The sequence below is a fragment of the Oryx dammah genome, unplaced genomic scaffold (genome assembly GCF_014754425.2).
Source record: "Oryx dammah isolate SB20612 unplaced genomic scaffold, SCBI_Odam_1.1 HiC_scaffold_13, whole genome shotgun sequence".
Taxonomy (NCBI): domain Eukaryota; kingdom Metazoa; phylum Chordata; class Mammalia; order Artiodactyla; family Bovidae; genus Oryx; species Oryx dammah.
The window spans coordinates 11,230,573-11,248,896 of record NW_024070197.1 but is presented as its reverse complement, the minus strand read 5'-3'; the positions used below and the strand labels follow the sequence as shown (position 1 = coordinate 11,248,896).

Sequence of the window (18,324 nt, the reverse complement as noted above, 5' to 3'; positions counted from 1 at the left end):
ACCAGGCAGGGGAGTGTGAATGGGAGAGGGTTCTGTCAGAACAGCTCTGTGAGCCGAGGGTGCGGCTGGCCACGCTGGGAGACGGGGCCAAGCGCTTGGGGTCCAGGGCGCTCCACACTTGGCCTCTATATAACCTGCCTCAGCATTTCAGAATGTTTATTTCCCCTTCTTTTTGTAAGTTACAGACTTCTCAGACTGCTCCATTGTAAAGATGAGAGTCAAGCTCAGGAATCATTAGACCGTTGTGTTTTGTTTTTTGTTGTTGTTTTGTTTTTAAGAAGAGAAATGGGGGACTTCCCTGGTAATTGGGACTCATGCTTCCACTTCAGGGGTCACGGGTTTGATCCCTGGTTGGGAAACTAGGACCCCACATGCTATACAGCACAGCTGAGGGAAAAAATTGTTTTCAATTTTTGTTTTAAAATAATAATTGGTTTTGTTTGTTTGTTTGTTTTTTAAGGAGAAATAGAATATTTCAGATGGAGTCTGAATGGGTGGTTTGCATTATTCTAAACTGATGGATTCTGGGATGGGAAACTTAAGTTCATTTGAAGTGATTTTCTTTTTTCTTTTCTTTTTTTAAACCAGTCTGTATTCTCTCTTCTCTCTGCTTCCAGGGAGGCAGTACAACACAGAGGTTAGAGGTGTAGTGACTTCGGAATCTATCATAAGCCCAAGCCTTAGTTTCCCACCTTGGATATGAGGATGATCACAGTTGCACCCACCTCATTCTGTTTTATGTAGAAGAGCTCATTCTGAATATGGGCTATTACATGCCCCCATTTAAAAAAAAACCTAAATATTAAGGAAGCAAACATGTGACTAAAAAAACTGCTTAAAAATAATTTTGATAGTTGAATAATACTCCATTCTGTCAACTTGTCATTTTTTCTGTGTGCTTAGTCACTCAATCCTGTCCAACTCTTTGTGATCCTCCTATGGGCCATAGCCCACCAGGCTTCTCTGACCGTGGGATTCTCCAGGCAAGAATACTAGAGTGGGTTGCCATTTCCTACTCCAATCATGTTTTATGTAATCATCCTATTATTGGATGTGAGATTGTTTCCAGATTGTGGCATAAATAATTTGGCGGCAACCATTTGCACATAATCACTGGCCACAGGGCCTGACCTTTTGTAAAGCCCCTCAATACCACACCTTTGCATGGCTGGGTGAGCCAGTCCCTCCGCTGCGTGCTCAGGTTGAGTAATCTGGGTCTTTCATTTGGTAGGCAAAACCCAGCAGGTCATTTCTGAGAAGCAGGACTCCCCTTTCTCCCATCAACAACTTTCATCCAGCTGCCTCAGATTTTCTTCAGAAGACAGTGAGCTGTAAATAACCAGAGACAGTTTTCTTTCTCTCTCTGCTGAACTGAGATGGGATGTGGTCAGAGACTAGCTTTCATTGGCGAGATGAAAGGATGGCCAGGACTTGGTGCTCAGCAGGGGTGTTTCAGAAAAAGTCTTCAGGGCAGGCCAATCTGGAGGCGAAGTTCTCTGGAGAAAGAGGTCAAAGGCCTGGGCAGCCGTGGTGACAGGGGCTTAATGTGCATGCCCTCTGTGGACTGTGATCTTCGCCTTTTGGGTCCCAGCACAGCTCAGCATGTGGGGTAGAGGTGGTGTGCAGGTGCTCAGGAAATGTTTGTGGATGAGAAAATGAAGGAAGGAATATATGCATGCACGTACTTTAAAGTTTCTGGGTTAAAGAAGAAAACTAAGAGAGGTAAATGAAGCAGGTAGTGGGGTGGAGCTGAGCCGAACAGATGACCAGATGCCACCAGATGCCTTGAAAGGTGAGAGAGGCTGGGAGCCAGCAGGCCTCATGGGGGTTCCCGGAGACCATGCCTCTGCCTCCCCCAGCCCAGCCCCTTCCCTCCTTTGAGCTTCACGCCCATGGGCCAGCTGTTCTGCACCTTTGGCCCTCAAATGTGGCCTTGAAAAGCAGGCTTCTGTCTTGTTTCCCTCTTGAAGCAGATATGGTACGCTGTGTGTCTTTTCTGTTTTCTTTTTTTCTTTGGCTGAACATTCCTTGGTAAGAAACAGAACCATCCTGGGTATCTTGAGGTCTCCATTCAGTTCAGTCAGCACAAGAGCAGGCTGGTTAGATCTGTGAGGGCCTGTGTCACCTTTTTGTGAGCCTTCTCCCCGCCCTGTGACTCCTTTCCTTCCTTCTCCAAGCACCGACGCTTCCTCAGTGTGTGCTGTGGGAACCCGCCCCGTGCTGGGCACTCAGTAGGTAATGGTGAACAAGACAGATGCGTCTCTGCGCCACAGAGCACCAGAGGCTAGTGAGGAGACGGGTCCGTCCTCGTAGAGGTGAGCTGACACTTTGACTATGGAGTCTCAAATTGTGACTGAGACCATGAAGGCCAAGAGCAAGGTGCAGAGTTACCAGAGTATGCACGATTCAGAGCCAAGGTGTGGTCACCCCCTGAGCTCACTGCTGAGTTGGTGGTGGTCTCGGTCACGTGAGGAGTCAGAGCATAGGCCAGTGCGTCAGCCTCTCTGGGGGCCATGTGAGTGGGGTTTGTGAAGGCCGGACAGTTCCAGAGTAGCACCATGGACCTGACGCTCCCCTGGCGCCAGCCACGATGCCTGGCCTGTGTTCATTCTGTTCACCCTTAAACCGTATGATTTCAGTGCTATGACGATTCCCATTTTATGGAGGAGGCTCAGGGATGTTGTCAGAGTCCAGCGTTACAGTGATTTAGAACAGGGGTCAGAGCTGTCTGTTGGTTCCAGGCTGCCCGGGCCCGGGGAAGGGCTCTGCACAGAGAGGGCACAGTGGCCCCTGATGAGCAGCACGGGCAAGTCCCAAGGGCAGGAGGTGGCCAGGGTCAGCGTTTGGGCCTGGAGGACCTGCCAAAATATGGTGGTTGTGCCTGGTGGCAAGGGGGTGTCTAGCTGCTTGGGGGACCACCTCTTCCACCCCGTTGCACCCACTCAGCGCCTTCTCTCGCCCCTGCCTTTATCGCCATGTGTCGCTATGCGTGTCACCTCACAAAATGCTCGGGATGGCAGAGTGTGCATTTTGCTCTTTGCCGTGCCCAGGCCCCGGCACACAGTATTTATTGAATGAACAGTTGACTAAACAGAAAACCTGGTGTCTTGCCTTAGAAGATGGGCTGCTGGCTAAGAGGATAACTCGCTGTTTCATTTTCTTGGAGATGTATGTCACCCAGGAGTGGATCCAATTTCCAGACCATTCCCAGAGATAATGAGTCTCTTGAGTAAGCCAGTTTGGGGAGAATGTTGAGGAGCACCAGAGAGGTGAGGCAGGGGTGTTTGGTACAGAGCAGTTCTAGGCACCAGCCAGGCAGTTTTATAGAGATTTGGCTTTTTTCCTTTAGATGAATTCTTTTGGGGAACAGCAGTTGGGTTGGAGCTAGTTTGCAACATTGACTTCATTTTTTTTCCTACAAAAATAAAGGAGTTTTTGAATAGCCTTAGTGATTATGCTAAATACAATTGTGCCATTTAAATGCAATGAAAGTTTTCAGAAAGAAATAGAATAATTAATAATATTGCTTCCCGGATTCCTGTTATAACACTAATCTAGTAGTCTGATTCAGATTAAATTTGAATTTGGGTTAATTTCTCTTTGCAAAAGTAGCAGTTTATCCACATGTACAGTTTTTCTTCTAATCCAGGAAAAGGTGCTTGGTTTCTCCCTTTCAGAGTTTGTCTTCTCCGTTGCATGGGCAAGTCCTAAACTCTAGCAGAGACCCCAGTCTGTCCTCAGTAGCGGTGAATGTCATCCCCCACCCCCAGACTTCAGCAGCTTGGGTTAATTAAAAGGTTCAGAGGAAGTTAATCAAGTTTGGAACTCTGATTTTGTGCAGTGTTTTGATATGTTTTGATGAGTCATCTTTTGGCATCCCTAACAGTATTTGATCTTCACGGAATAGTTTCATAATCTGGAAACTGGCAGGGAGGTGCTCTCCAGAAATGCAGAGTCAACAGTGATGTGTGTATGTCTGGCCATTTGGGAGGGCAGATGACAGAACAAAGAGGAGACTTTAATAAGCAAGAGCCCGTCGGGGGCTCGGGTCAGTTCTGAGGCTGCTGCCCGTCTAGAACATTGGGCTTCTTCCCGCCCCCTCCAGCCCTGCTCACTGGGGTGCTGACATTAAAGGGGGAAAAAAAAAAAGAGTACAGAATACAGCCTCTGTTTGCTTTGCTGCAAATAAGTGGCTGGAGTAACTGGCCCCCGTCCCGGAAGCCCTGTGCGAACTTCAGATGTGGTCAGTGAGGCCTCTAGACGGTGCCAGGCTGCCGGCCTACGTCCAGGCGGCCCGCACCAGGAACAGGCAAGGGGCCCAGAGAAACAGCGGGGCCAGCTGCTGGCGTCCTCTGAGCGCCGTCTTATTTCTTTCCGAGATGAAACTGGTCTTACCCTCCGAAGATGGATGGGCCAGGACGCGTATGGCCCCTGCCTCCTCCTCTCACCCATAGGACTAGGAACTTAAAATTAATGGACCAGTTGAGAGAGGGCAGGGCCCGTCTGGAAAATGCATCTCACCAAAATGTGGTCGAATGGGAGTCCTCTTAAGGTGGGGGGCAAAGAGCCAGACCACTTGGGGTCCTGGGGCTGCATTCCTCATGGTCCTGGGTTTCTGCTGGGTCCAGTTAGGGTTAAGAAGCAGAGATTCTGAGTGCCAGCATTGGCTGTTCTGTGCCACTCCTCATTGGCAGTCCCATGGAAAAAACTGCTCAGTCTCTGAACTTCAGTTTCTTCACCTGTGAAGGGGGGAAGTGTATCAGGACCTCCCTCCCTCCCTTGGTTATTGTGGACGTAAAAGGTTTAGAAAGGTGCCTGGCGTGGAGCAAGCACTGTTTGTTTTGGAGTTATTAAAATAGTTTGAGTTTGCTTCAAGAGCTGTGTTTCGTAACCAGAAGATGAAAAGTTTTGTGGTGGGGGCTTAAAAAATGAGCCTCTCTGGTGTCCTTTGTGACAGTTCATGCTTCTGCCCCAGTGACACAGAAGAGGACTGACCATACAGGAAGCAGCTGAGGCGGGGCCCCAGCTGCAGTCCCGCAGCCTCATTCGCTTCCCACCTGCTTGTCCCTGGCCCTTGGACTGTGCGTTACAAGCATCTGCTCAGTCAACACTGACGCACATTCTGGGTCTGTCTTCTCCAGAGTGATGGACAGGATGAGGGCTGACATTCGATACCATCCACTTAGAGTGTCCTCTTGACTGGACTGGAGATTTCCAGGTTCGTTTGTCTTCACAGGACCTTGTTGAAAAAGAGGCCCAGTCTCGGCAATTCCTCACCACTTCCACAGCCTTTCCTCCACCCTGTACCCACACGCTTGCCTGCAGGCACTTGTTTAGTCCAGATCAGAATCCCAGCGACACATCCACAGAGGTAGAAGTTGAGCTCAGGTAATGGCACGTCCATGTTAGCCAGCATCCAGATAGACATTGGCTTTGAGTTGGCTGCCAAATGGTCAGGCCAAATCAAGGGTTGTAGAAGCTGTATTCTTGGAAGAGAGAGAAGACTAACATTCCCAGACAGCAAAGAGTATCCGAAGCAGGTGTTCTGGAACCTTCTAAAGAAAAAGAGGACAAGCCCTCTGATGTGCAGAGCCCTGTGCAGGGCGCGTGACTAGCAGTCTTTCTCTGATACTGGCCCTGAGAAAAGCATAGCCCAGCAGCAGTTTGCATCTTCTTTAACCCAGACCTCCGCTGTCTGGGGTCTTCTGAGAACTCTGTATAACTGTTAATGAATTTCTCTCAGGCTGCAATGGAGCTGTCTGTCCTGGCCTCTAATTCCCCGTCCTCCCCCATCACCTTCAGGCTGCAGAGACCTTGCTCACCATTGGACTCTGGTACCTAGGTCCACCGGGCACATCTAGGTCAGCCGTGCTCACTGGTGCTGGCGAATGAATGAATTCTTACTACTTCTTGGAGAGCTGTTCTCCACTGGGCTGCTCATCACGAAAACTGTGTGTGAGTCTGAAAAAAACAGAGAAGGTGGATGATTCCCTAGTCCCTAGTCTGGGGCTAGATCCAAACATTTGCATTTTTAAAGAGCCCCATGACAACTGCCCATTCACCTTTAACTTTTATTTATTTTTTTTTTCCACCTTTAACTTTTAGAGGAGAGTTCCTTGTACTGAGAGGGAGGGAGTATGATTTGGGGGATGAGTTCACTTTTTCAGTCAGCAAACACTGATGAGACTTAAGTGGAAGCACTTGGTGAACTGTGAGTGTGAAGGGCCCTCCCAGGGCCCCCCAGGATCTACTGTCTCTCCCTTTGCTCCAAAACATCCTGTGTGCTGTGGGAGGAACACTGCCTGGAGAGGAGGCTCTGCCTGCCTTGGAGAGCACGGTGGAGACAAGAGTCCCCCCCAGTGCGCCTGCAGTGACATCTGGATGAGGCAGTGGAAGGGGCTTGTGTTTTGATCGGTCTTCTGTTCATGCCTATGTCTTTTCATTTGGCCTACAAGTTCAAGCCTTGTTCAGGGCTCGTTCCACGGTAGCTCTCATTTGCTGCTGTCATCTGAATGCTTCCTCTAGTTCACATCCAAAATGAAACATCCCTTTCTGGAGGTTGACGTAGCAGTTGTATTAAGTACGGGAGGGTTTGTTTGTAACGATCCGCCTGTCTGATGCGTCAGAGCCCTTGGCTGGCCTCTCTGGCTGGAAGCAGTTCATTCTTTGAACTTGTGCCTAGAATGTATGCCTCCTCCACCTGACCTCTCTCCTGGGTCAGAACAGGGCCTTTTCCCTGTGCTTGAAAGCTTCCCGGACTTTTCTTCCCAAACCCGCAGACTTCACTCATGATGCTGACGCAGGGAAGCTTTGCTTAACAGCACCCTGCAGAGGATGTCAGACTCTGTTGTACTGTCATGGCTCTCGTCACAGGAATTTTAGTTATTTTTGTTATTATTTGATTACCTTTCTGACTATGTTTGTTGAATAAATGAAAAGTGTTAACCTTTCACTTGGCCCACATTTTAATTAATGTACTTCCTGTAGAATGAAAAAAAATTGTTTTATTATCAACATTTATAAGTATTTATTATGAAAAAAAGTATTGAAGTACTGTTGATTTAGTGTTGTGTTAATTTCTGCTCTACAGCAAAGTTGATTCACATTTACAGACATTCTTTTCCACTGTGCTTTATCACAGGTTATTGAATATAGTTCCCTGAGCTATACCTTAGGACCTTGTTGTTATTCCGTTCTATATATAATAACTTACATCGGCTAATCCCAAACTCTCAATCCATCCTTCCCCTTTAGCGACCACAAGTCTGTTCTCTGGGCCTGGAGGTCTGTTACTGTTTCATAGATAAGTTCGTTTGTGTCATATTTTAGGTTCCACATATAAGTGATATGTGGTTTTTGTCTTTCTCTTTTTGACTTACTTCACTTGGTATGATCATCTCTAGGTCCATCCCTGTTGCTGCAAATGGCTTTATTTCATTCTGTTTTGTGGCTGAATCAATACTCCATTATGTGTACACACCACATCGTCTTTATCCATTCATCTGTCGATGGACATTTAGGTTGTTTCCATGTCTTGCTTATTGTGAATAGTGCTGCTTTGAATATAGGGATGCATGTGTCTTTTTGAATTGTAGTTTTGTCTAGATATATGCCCAGGAGTGGACTGCTGGATCATATGGCAACTTTTTTCTTTTTTTTTTTTTTTTGAGAAACCTCCGTACTGTTTGCCATAGTGGCTGCACCAGTTTACATTCCCACCAACAGTGTAGGAGGGTTCCCTTTTCTCTGTAGCCTCTCCAGCATTTGTTATTTGTGAATTTTTTTTTTAATTGAGGGCCATTCTGACCAGTGTGAGGTGGTACGTACCTCTTTGTAGTTTTGATTTGCATTTCTCTGTTGGTTAGTGACATTGAGCATCTTTTCATGAGCCTGTCAGCCGCATGTATGTCTTCTTTGGAGAGATGTTCATTCAGGTCTTCTGCCCATTTGAGTTCTATGAGGTCTTTATATGTTTTGGAAATTAAGACCTTTTTGATCACATCATTTTCAAATTTTTTCTTTTCAGTTGTGCAAAGACTTGCTTTTTTAACTTGCCTTCTTCCTTTCCTAGTGCTCCTGAAGTTTCGCACAGATAAAGGAAGAGATCCTAGTTCTGATACCTTTGGAGAAGATTCTGAGTTGTTGCTCCAGATACGAAATGACGTGCTTGATGCCCTGGGTGTCAGTCCTGATCTGCTTCCTGAAGACTTTGTCAGGTTGGTCTGACTATTTATCACAATTGAGTTTAGATTGATAAATGTGTTTAGTATTTGCCTTAATTTGGACACACACACACACGCACACCCCCACGGCCCTCTGCCCCTCTGTTAGTATATGAAAAATGGATATGGCATCCTTGTTCCCAGCATCTTCACCCCTGGGCACTGTGATGCTTTCAGCCTCAGGGACCAGTCCTTTGTTCTTATACACAGTCAGTTTTGGGGTTTGATTGGTGAAGTCCAAAGGGAGACTAAGTCAGGAATCCCTCCCAGACAGTTTTGGGATCATCTGCTTACTTCCACTCTCTCTCCGCATCTTTGAGGGACTCCGTAAGCTGCCTTGTTGTGCTCGCTTGTAGCAGCAATAATGATGGCTAGAATCTACTGAGCAGCTATTACAGTACCAGGCACTGTGGTAGCTGCTTTGTGTATGTGCCCTCTCTTGACAAGATCCCATTTTATAGGAGAGGGGAAGCTGAGTTAGAGCTCAGAGAAGTCCAGTCACTAGCCTGAGGTTACACAGCTAATAATGGAAGCGTGGTGTAGTGCAGGCTTTCAGTGTTTTACCAGTGCAGCCATATGGTTGTTACAGTGCTCCTTGAAGGGTGTATTATTTCCCCGTGAGTTAACTGAGGCTCAGAAAGATACAGTCACATGTCCAAGGTTTTAGTAAGTAGCTGACCAAGATTTCCCCACACCACTGATCCCTGGGGACAGCCTAGTACTTTGGTTCCTATTCAGCAAGAAAGTGAATGGTGGTCCCATCCTTCCCTAGTCTTTTCCTTGTGCACTCATGTCTGGGGACCTCACTTAGACACTGACAAGCCTCAGCCAATTTAAGACCAGCAGTGGGGCTTTGAATCACCTGCCGAGCCCTCAGCCAGAAAGAGGCACCTGGATACCAGGTGCTCTTATAAGCTGGCACCGGGAGGGAGTTCAGGGGCTAATGACACCACCGCCTGGGATGGGGGTCCCTGTCCCGGGGGACGGCCCACAGAGAACAGGTTCCCACAGGTGTCCAGCTTCAACAGTCCCAGCCAGGCCAGGGAGCACACCCAGTGCCAGTGCCGGGCCATGAGCGTGCAGCCGACTGACTGATTTAGGCGTTGAGAATGATGAATGGCCTGCCTGGGCATTGCCAGCCAGTGGCAAAGCCCCCACTTCCCAGAAGGAGAGAGCCACAGCCTTGCTGTTAACAGCCTGTCTCGCTGCTGGCTGGTTTCCTCTCCACAGAGTGTTGTATTCCCCCCACCCTCCCAGTCCTCTGCAGAAACAGCTCTCCTGTGTCTGTGCCCTCATGTCTATGCCCTCCGATGCTCAGGCGCTCCCTGTCTATTGCCCTTTAAGTGAGAGGTGTTTGATGGCCTCTCGATGGCCGGCCATGGCCAGTGCAAATCAGGCTGGGGGAGATGCGCTGGGGATGCGGCGGGGAATCGAGCTGCCGTCTGGCAGCTGAGCTGCCTGCACAAATTGCCCACCGCCAGCTCCGAGCAGGGTGTGCTCACTTGAGGAGGGAAAGCTGTGCCCAAGTCTCTGTTTCCCTCATCTGTCTGTGATCTACTTGTCCCCTCCTTCATGTTAGGTTATTTATTCTCTTCAGAGGGCTCAGTTGCTTTTCTGATTATGAAGGTAACAGATGCCCGTTGCCAAAAAATAGAAAAGGGAAGAAAAGGATCTCCCATAGCCCCTCCCAGTGAGAAGTCACCACTGCTGGCTTGGGGTTTAATTTGGGGGTTTAGCCTCTCACACATCTGTATGTGTATTTACTCATGTGTCTTCTCTTTTTAAATACCAAAATGATCACACTTTCCATGCGACAGCCTGCCTTTTCCAGCGTCTCATGGATCTGTTTGTGTCACAAGTAAAGATCCGTGACCTCACTGGACTGCCTGATGTTTCATTGTCTACTGTATGGTTTTTATTTAACCATTACCTGCTTGCTGGGTACTTATTTGTAGTTTTTCACTGTTACAAACATCTATGACAAAACGTTCATAATGTATATGTGTAATATAACTTGTGTTGTTAAATTTTTGCATTATGGTAAAATGCACACATCATGAATTACACCATTTTAGCCATCCTTAAATGGACAGATCAGTGGCATTAAGTCCATTCACACTGTTGTCGCCTATCACTGGTACCCGTCTCCAGAACTTTGTCCTCATCCCAAAGTGAACCTCTGTCCCCCGTGAACACTGACTTCCCATTGTGTGTCCCCAGCCCCTTGCAGCCTCTTTCTTTCTCGATGAATTTGACCGTTGTGGGCATCTTGTTTAAGTGGAATTGGAATGTAGTATATGTCCTTTGGTGAACTTACTGGTCCTTAAGTTTCAGAGATAATAGACATATTATGGAAAAAAACAGATAGTATGGAATGAATCCAAAGATGAAAATGAGGGGAAGTGGGAGGCACAGAGGATGGGATATAACATAGGCTCAAGGATGCACTGTGTAACACGGGGAATATAGCCAATATTTTTATTAACTGTAAATGGAAAATGACCTTTAAAATTGTATAAAAATTTTTTAAAATAGGGACTTCCCTGGTGGTACAGTGGTTAAGATTCTGCACTTCACCACTTCTGGGTGTGCAGGTTCAATGCCTGGTCAGGAAACAGAGGATCCCACATGCTGGGCAGTGTGGTCAAAAGTTTTTTGTTTTTAAAATAATTTTAAAAGAAAATTAAAATTACTCATTCCATGAACAAGAAGGGTCGGCGGGGGGAATCACTGAATTTGTCCTGTGCCATATTACACTGTCTTGATTACTGGAGCTTTGTAGTAGGAAGTTTGAAATTGCGACATGTGGGTTCTCCAACTTTAGCTCTTCTTTTCCAAGATTATTTTGACTATTCTGGGTCTCATGCAGAATTTTAGGGGGGATTTTCCCGTTTCTACAAAAAAGGTTAGCTGGAATTTTTCTATGTCAAATGTATAGATTAATTTGGAGAGTATTGCTGTTTTAACAAAGTTAAGTTTTCTGATCCATGGACATGGGAATATCTTTCCATTTATTTAAGTCTGTTATTTCTTTCAACAATAGTCTTCAGAGAGTAAGTCTTACACATCTGTTGTTAAATTTATTCCTAAATATTTTATTCCTTTGGATGCTATTGTAAATGGAATTCTTCATTTCATCTTGAAGGGTGTTCATTGCTGATGTATAGAAATAGATTGTTTTTTTGTGTGTGTATGTTAATCTTGTATTCTGCAGCCTTGATTCAAATAATTCAGTAGTTCAGATAATTTCTCTGTGGTTTCCTTAGTACCGTCTGTATACCAGATCGTGTCATCTGTGAAGACATATCACTTCTTTCTTTCCGGTCTGGATGCCCCTTGTGTCTCTTTCCTGCCTTCCTTAAATGCCCTGGCTGGAACCTCCAGGACAGTGTTGAATAGAAGTGGTGATAGCAGACATCCTTGTTTTGTTCCTGATATTTCGGTGTTTTGCCGTTAAGTGTGATATTAGCTGTGGATTTTTGTGGATGTCCTTTATCAGTTTGAAGAAATTTCCTTCTGTTCCCAAATGTTGAATGTGTTTATCACGAAAGGGTGCTGCGTTTTGTCCCATGCTTTTTCTGTGTCTGTTGAAGTGATCATGTGTATGTTGCTGTTTTGATTTACTGGCATTTTGTTGAGATGATACTTTTTTTTTTAAGATTATATACTTTTAAGAGAAAAAAAGTGGAACATTAAATTTGTATAGTGGGATCACATACAATAAAGGAGATTTTTTTTTTTTTTAAGGAAAAAATTGACTATCTTTGAGAAGTAGAATTATGGCGACTCGTTTCTCCTGGCTGTAGTTTTCTCTGTTAGGTTTTATAGTTCCTCAGAGGACCTTGGTACACAAGAGGAAAAGTTGCCTCCATAGATTAATAGTGGGGGTGCTGGTCCCAGCCGGGGGTGAGGAGATGGTCAATCCCCAATCCCAGTTGGTGGGAGTTGAATGGGTCGATCCTTTCTGAAGGGCATCAGGACTCAGCAATTCTGTATTTAGGAATTTGCCATAAGGAACTGTTTAGACAGCTCTACCAAGGTGTATGATCACAGAGTCCAACAGCTTAAATATCCATCCATAGGTTATGGGGCACAGTGAATAGTAGTTGCTGTGACCTGGGTTTTCAATTATATATATTTAGATATGTGCCCTTTTAAAAATGTCTGGAAGGGTATGCACCAAAGCGAGAAGACTGGAAGTGTTCTCCTCGTGGTAGGGCTCCAGAGAGAAGCTTTCCATTTAACTTGGCTGCACCGCAACCTGCTCATTTCAGAAACCCCTTTGTGTTCAAGGGTGGGAGCTGGCGAAGCAGGCTTCCTGGAGGGAGGTGGTGGCAGACAGCGTTTCACTGTCTGGGATGGATGATTGGGAGGGGCAGGTGACAATATTAGCTAAAATTTGTCCTCTAGGTTCCCCCTCCTGGCCCAGAAGGGTTGGTATCTATGTGGGTAGTGAAGACTTTTCTCTGCTCCTGTGCTTTAATTTCAGACCCCGGCTTTCCCAAGCTGTCTGCATGTTAACACAGGCCTGCTCCTAACATTTGTCTGGGACTAGCATATCGAACCCACTGCCCATTGTGGGACAAAAGAGAATTGCGAGAATGTGACCGGGGCACCGAAACATCTGGTATTTGTAGGGCTTTATTTTTAGGACGCACAGATATAGTCTTATCCTTTAACTTCAAAAAAAAAGAAGAAGTTGTGAAACAGTTCTTGCCTGCCAAGGTTCAGATGTCTTTCTCGCCACCTACTAACCTGGATCAGATTTACTTTTCACACCTAGATACCAGTATTAGCATTGCTGTCTGAATTGACTTCTTCTGGTGGGAGATGTTTTCATTCAGGCAAACCCACCACTGACCTCTCCCAGATGTCCACACCAGCCTTCCTGTTGCTCAGAGCTCCGTTTCACATGTCTTCTCTTTTAGGTACTGCTTCTCTGAGATGGCCCCCGTGTGTGCAGTGGTTGGAGGGATCCTGGCCCAGGAAATCGTGAAGGTAAAAAGTCCCTGTGGCATGGAAGACCATTGGCCTTCCGCGTTAGGACCTGGAACGTGCCGACAGAGAGAGCCCAGAGCTGTCTTAGAGAGCTGCCTGGTTTCTCAGACCCCACTCATCCTTGTCTCCTGACCTCCCTGTTCCCTTTCTCCCTCCCTTTTTCCACTTCATCCCCTTCTCTCCAGCCCATTCACGTGGGCCTTCAGCAGATGACCTTGGGAATGCCTACTTCGTGCTGATAAGCCCAGAACTGGACACAGAGCCCACGGGGTGCTGTCTCCCATCCCCTAACTGTACCAACCAGCTGTCTGGTGTTGTGACATTTGCCACAGATTCTGCTTCTCACAGCTCTGTGAAGTGGGCACTGTCCTGATTCACACTTAAGGGATGGATGTCGAGGCCCAAAGAAGGGCCTCCACAGCCTGTACAGCTCCCGTCTGCTCCACAGTTTCCCTCCACTCATGCCATGGCGTCAGAGTTCCCTCTCGTGACTTCACACACCGTGGGTGAGTGTAGAGCAGGCGGGAGTCAGCACCAGAGGAGCCCGGAGCCCACAAGGCTCTGTGCAGGGTGCCCTGTGCCCACATTAGGCAGGTGTCCTTCTTCCTCTCGGAAGGGGAGCTTTCACACAGGGTCATGTGTTTAGTACCTAGCACGGCACTTTGAAGTCTCTTCTGGAACATGTGGGTTGTCAGAACTGTAGCATACCCCCAGCGTGTGTTCCTTTCTTGGGGGACCTTGATGTTTCCCTCAAGTGATGATTTGCCTTGGGCACATATTGACCACTGAAGTGGACTTGCCACAATGACCAGCTTCCCCTGCTTTGTCTTGGTTTCTGCAAACTTGCTCCAAAACCAGTTGACTCAGTTTGATGGTCCCACCATCTTCTTAAGGGTTTTTTTTTCTCTCTCTCTCTTTTCTTCCCTGATCATTCTCTGGATCAGATTCTTTCTCTAAATCTAACTCTCTGTGGCATAGGCAGTAGGAGGAGAGTAAGACGAGAGGCCTGCGCTGCTGTGTGCAGTCTCACTCCTGCTTCTGCCTACCCAGGCTGGTAGGAAGGCTCAGCTCAGGCCCCCAGTCTGGGGAGTCGCTAGTGGCTGCGGGAGGGCTGTTGAGAAGGACCCTGAGACTGCCTGTGGAGAGCCTTGGCAGGAACGAGAACAGTGATGGGACAGCAAGGGCAGAGTGGGAGCCTAATATGTGTCATACAATGATGAGAGCGTAGATAACACTTGTTTCTTTTAAACAGTTTTCTCTAGGACTTTTTTCTTTTTTTGACTATGCTGGGTCCTTGTTGCTGCCGGAGGGCTTTCTCTGGTTGCAGAGAGTGGGGGCTACTCTCCAGTTGTGGGGCACGGACTGCTCACTGCGGTGGCTTCTCAAGGACATGTGGGTTCCGTAGTTAGGGTGCACGGGCTTAATTGTTCCTCTCTGCGTGGAATCTTCCCAGACCTGGGATCGAACGCATGTTCCGTGCATTGACAGGTCGACTCCCCACCACTAGACCATCAGGGAAGTCGCTAGGTAGCATTTGTTGAAAGCCCATTCTGCACCCACTGCTTGGAGACCTTGTTCTCAACTTGATAGACTCATTTGATCCTCACAACAGCGCGTGAGGTAGGAACCGCTGCGATCCCTGCCCTGAGATGCAGAGCAGCGGTAAAGCCGGGATTCAAGCTCATGGCGTCCGGCTTCTGGGCCCGTGCTCTTCAGCACTCGTCAGCAGGTCCCGGGTACCCTCAGCCTCACCTCCACGCATCCTGCGGAGACGCTGTTCCCTGACTTTCTTGCGTGGGATGGAGGTGGTGGGCTGGGCGGGTGGTCTTGGCCCGCTGTGTGCAGGGGCGCCCCTCCCTCCTGCCGCCGGGGACAGCTGTGGCCCACATCTTGTTCCTGGTTGTCCCATAGCCAGAGCGCTCTGCATTCCTGCCTGCTGGCGTGTTTGGAATCTCCCCTCCCCCTTCGGGAAGCACGTTACCTTTGGCCCCACGTTCACCCCATGCCCTGCTGTCTTGTCCCTGCCCCTCCCCCTCACTTAACACCGGTTCAGCTTCAGCCAGCTGGCGGTAAAGGCCTGCCATCTGAGGGCGGCAGACCTCCGCCCTCTCCCTGGTGGGGCCCTCTGACCACGGTAAAACGGAAACATCGGGAGATGGGGGCAGACGTACAAGTCTGTTCCCTTGGCATCATCTGTTTCCCTCCTTCCTTGTATCCTTCCAGACACCACACATTCTAGCCCCGTCCTCTGTCTCATCCTCCTTCCTTGGGTTTAATCATTCTTTCTCTCTCACCGTTGGTGGGCAGACTCCCCGCCTATAGCGCTAGAGCTTGGAGTTGACAGCAGCAGCCTCACAAGGCTCCGTGTGAAAATGCGTTGTGTCATCTCCTGGAACATGGGTTCTTGCATCTGGGATCCACCTGTGTGCCCTTCCACCTGGCTGAGTGCCTGGGGGCCTCAGATATTGGGAAAGGACCTCCTGTTCAAGCAGTAGCAGCTCCCATTTATTGAGAATCTACTCTGTGGCCGGCATGTTACAAGCTGGATCGCATTTCATACTCACCAGGAACCCTAATAGGCTGAGGCCCTTTGTTTGGGTTTTTATATGCAAGCTCAGAGAAGCCACCCTCTGACACCAGGTCAACACCTCCTCTCCAGAAGAACAGTTCGTTCTGGAATAAGCACTTGGAATAGGTATAATCATCTCCATTTTACAGACGAGGACTGGGATTGGCACTCAGTTCGAGGAGGAGAGATTCAGGGCCCAGCTTTGTAAAGGCAGGCCTGCCTGAGGAGTGACTGCACAGAGCTCCCGGGCACCTTGGCAGGTTGCAATTTGCGTGGGTGATGTCCTCCTCTTTAAACAGTGACCCTTCTTGGGTTGAGAATGTCTTAGAAAACTCACTGTCGCCTCTGGACCTTTCCCCAGTCCACACAGGTCACTCGTGGTCCAGCATGTAATCCCAGGGACTATCACTCACGAAATGATGACCATTTCCATGGCCGACTAGCATCTCCCAGGCCCTCTGGTTGCCTACCCTGGTGTGTCCCGTGGAGGGCCAGCAGGAGTTGCCTTCCCCTGGGAGTGTCGGTGTGTTTCCCCCTGGTGACAGAGGCTGTGCTCTCAGATGGGTCAGAATGATCATTCACTGCCTTTCTCAGTGGAATATTCATAAGTAGTTAGTACGCCCATTTGCCATTGGTGCTTCTCCGAGTTAAGCATTGTTTTAGATATTGGAGGTAAAGCATGTCTCTTAATCCCCAGGATAAAACAGTTGTTGTTTTCATTTTACGCGGGGAACGTAAAGGTCTGAGAGGCTAAATGGTCTGCTCAAGGGCACATAGCTGGTAGGGGACAGAGTGCAGGGACAGGACAGTCACAGTTAGAACTGTTCCCTGACATGGCCAGATAGCCCCTGGGGAGCAAAGTCAGCCTCTTTCGAGAACCACTCTCCATGTTGCTTTGAGAAGATCTCAGTTCAGAGGTCTATTCTTTTTTCTCCCTCATATCCCCTTTTAAGCACTTGAGCTGAACCACCTTCTTGTTTCCCTCCGCAGGCCCTGTCTCAGAGGGACCCCCCTCACAACAACTTCTTCTTCTTCGATGGCATGAAGGGGAACGGGATTGTGGAGTGCCTGGGCCCCAACTGAACGCGAGACTCCGCGGCCCCAGAGATGCTGACCGCACAGCACCCTTGTGCGATCGATCCCCTCCCCTCCCCCATGAAGGCTTCTCCAGGCGAGGGAAAAACCAAGTCACTGAACCAGTACCAACCATTTCCTGCAAGCCGCGAGGCTGTGCAGCACTACTGCGCAAGGGCCTGGGTCCTGACAGTCTCCTCCCCGCCCCAGGCCTCCCAGCTCGCCTGCGTGGCCAGTTCCTGGAAGTCTCCAGCCAGGAACCAGCACACTTGGTTGCCTAGGAGCCTCTCACCACCTTCTTGTCCTCGGTCCCCACCTGATGTCACACAGCGAGGAGCGTGACTTCAGGTGGGGAATAATGCCCGGGGCCGTGAAACCACACAGCAGAACCACTGTTCCAAGTGTAGACAGGTGCCCTTAAGAGAGCCAAAAACATGGCGGGCAGAGTGTATCTCCACTGAAGGTTGAAGCTCTGAGAAACAACCGGTGCCATCTGGTGTGCTGTTCTTGAGTTTTAGTTTAGGATTAGTTGAGTTCCAGCCTGGATTTTGAAAGAGAGGAAGTATTACCAAATTCTCTTGGGTATTAGGGGTGAGGCCTTGCCAGTGGAATATCAATGGGAAAGCTTGTTTAAAAAGGCAGATTCCTGGCCCCCACCCCTGGGAAGCCTGACTCTTTGGCTTTGAGGTGGGACGGGAGAGCTGGCCTGTCTTCCTGCAGAGCCCCTCACAGGTGTAGGCTGTCGTGTTGCAGGCTGCCACGTTGAAGGGCTGTGTTGGTCCTTCTTGTTACCCCCCTGAATCGCAGCTGTTTGTGTGTTTTTTATATTTTCTATATTTCTTTGGTTCTTCCAAAAGGAATGATAGAAATAAAGTTATTTGCTTTAAGCTTTGTTTTTCTTTCACGTGAGAAACTTCTTCCTCTGACAGGGAACAATGGGCTGTTTAAACCTGAAGCTGTATCCCTGGACGCTTGAACACAACACCAAGGCCCTTCCCTCTGTTACCATTCCTGCCACTGTTTTTCTGAGCAATGCAGCAAAAGTTAGCATGCTCATATTCTAAAGCACATAGAAGCTTGAGTCTTGTTGTCAAATAATTCCGTTAAGTAGTGGCTGTTCACAGTGACAGCAGTTGTAATGTAATAATAGTGGGAAAGGAGTAAAAGTGAGCAATGATCTCATAGCAGTTAAGTGAGACCGAAGTAAAATGCCCCAAGTCCCACAGCTGGACGGGTCAGAGCGGTTGCTGGAGTGCCAAATGTATCTTGACTCAGCGACCCGAGCGTGCGTTCCACCTGGAATGCGTTCCTCACCCACACTTGGCTTTCTCCCCATATTTAAATTGGCTGGTTAGAATGAATAAATCAGCTTCTCTATTTCAGCCCTGTTGATGTCAGTGAGAAAAGAAAAGCACGGATCTCCTTTGGGAGGAGGGACTCAATTCTCCCCCCTTCCTGGTT

General features: G+C 48.2%; 1 protein-coding gene across 1 annotated transcript in view; it reads left to right on the top strand.

Moving 5' to 3' along the window:
• SAE1 (SUMO1 activating enzyme subunit 1) overlaps window positions 1–17,714 on the top strand; it is a 60,456-nt gene extending 42,742 nt beyond the window's left edge. The window contains exons 7-9 of the mRNA XM_040252451.1: window positions 8,072–8,216; window positions 13,151–13,220; window positions 16,780–17,714. Coding sequence (XP_040108385.1) covers window positions 8,072–8,216; window positions 13,151–13,220; window positions 16,780–16,872 — 308 coding nt within the window. The 3' untranslated portion in view covers window positions 16,873–17,714. The remainder of the gene's footprint in view (window positions 1–8,071; window positions 8,217–13,150; window positions 13,221–16,779) is intronic.
• Window positions 17,715–18,324: the final 610 nt, after the last annotated feature.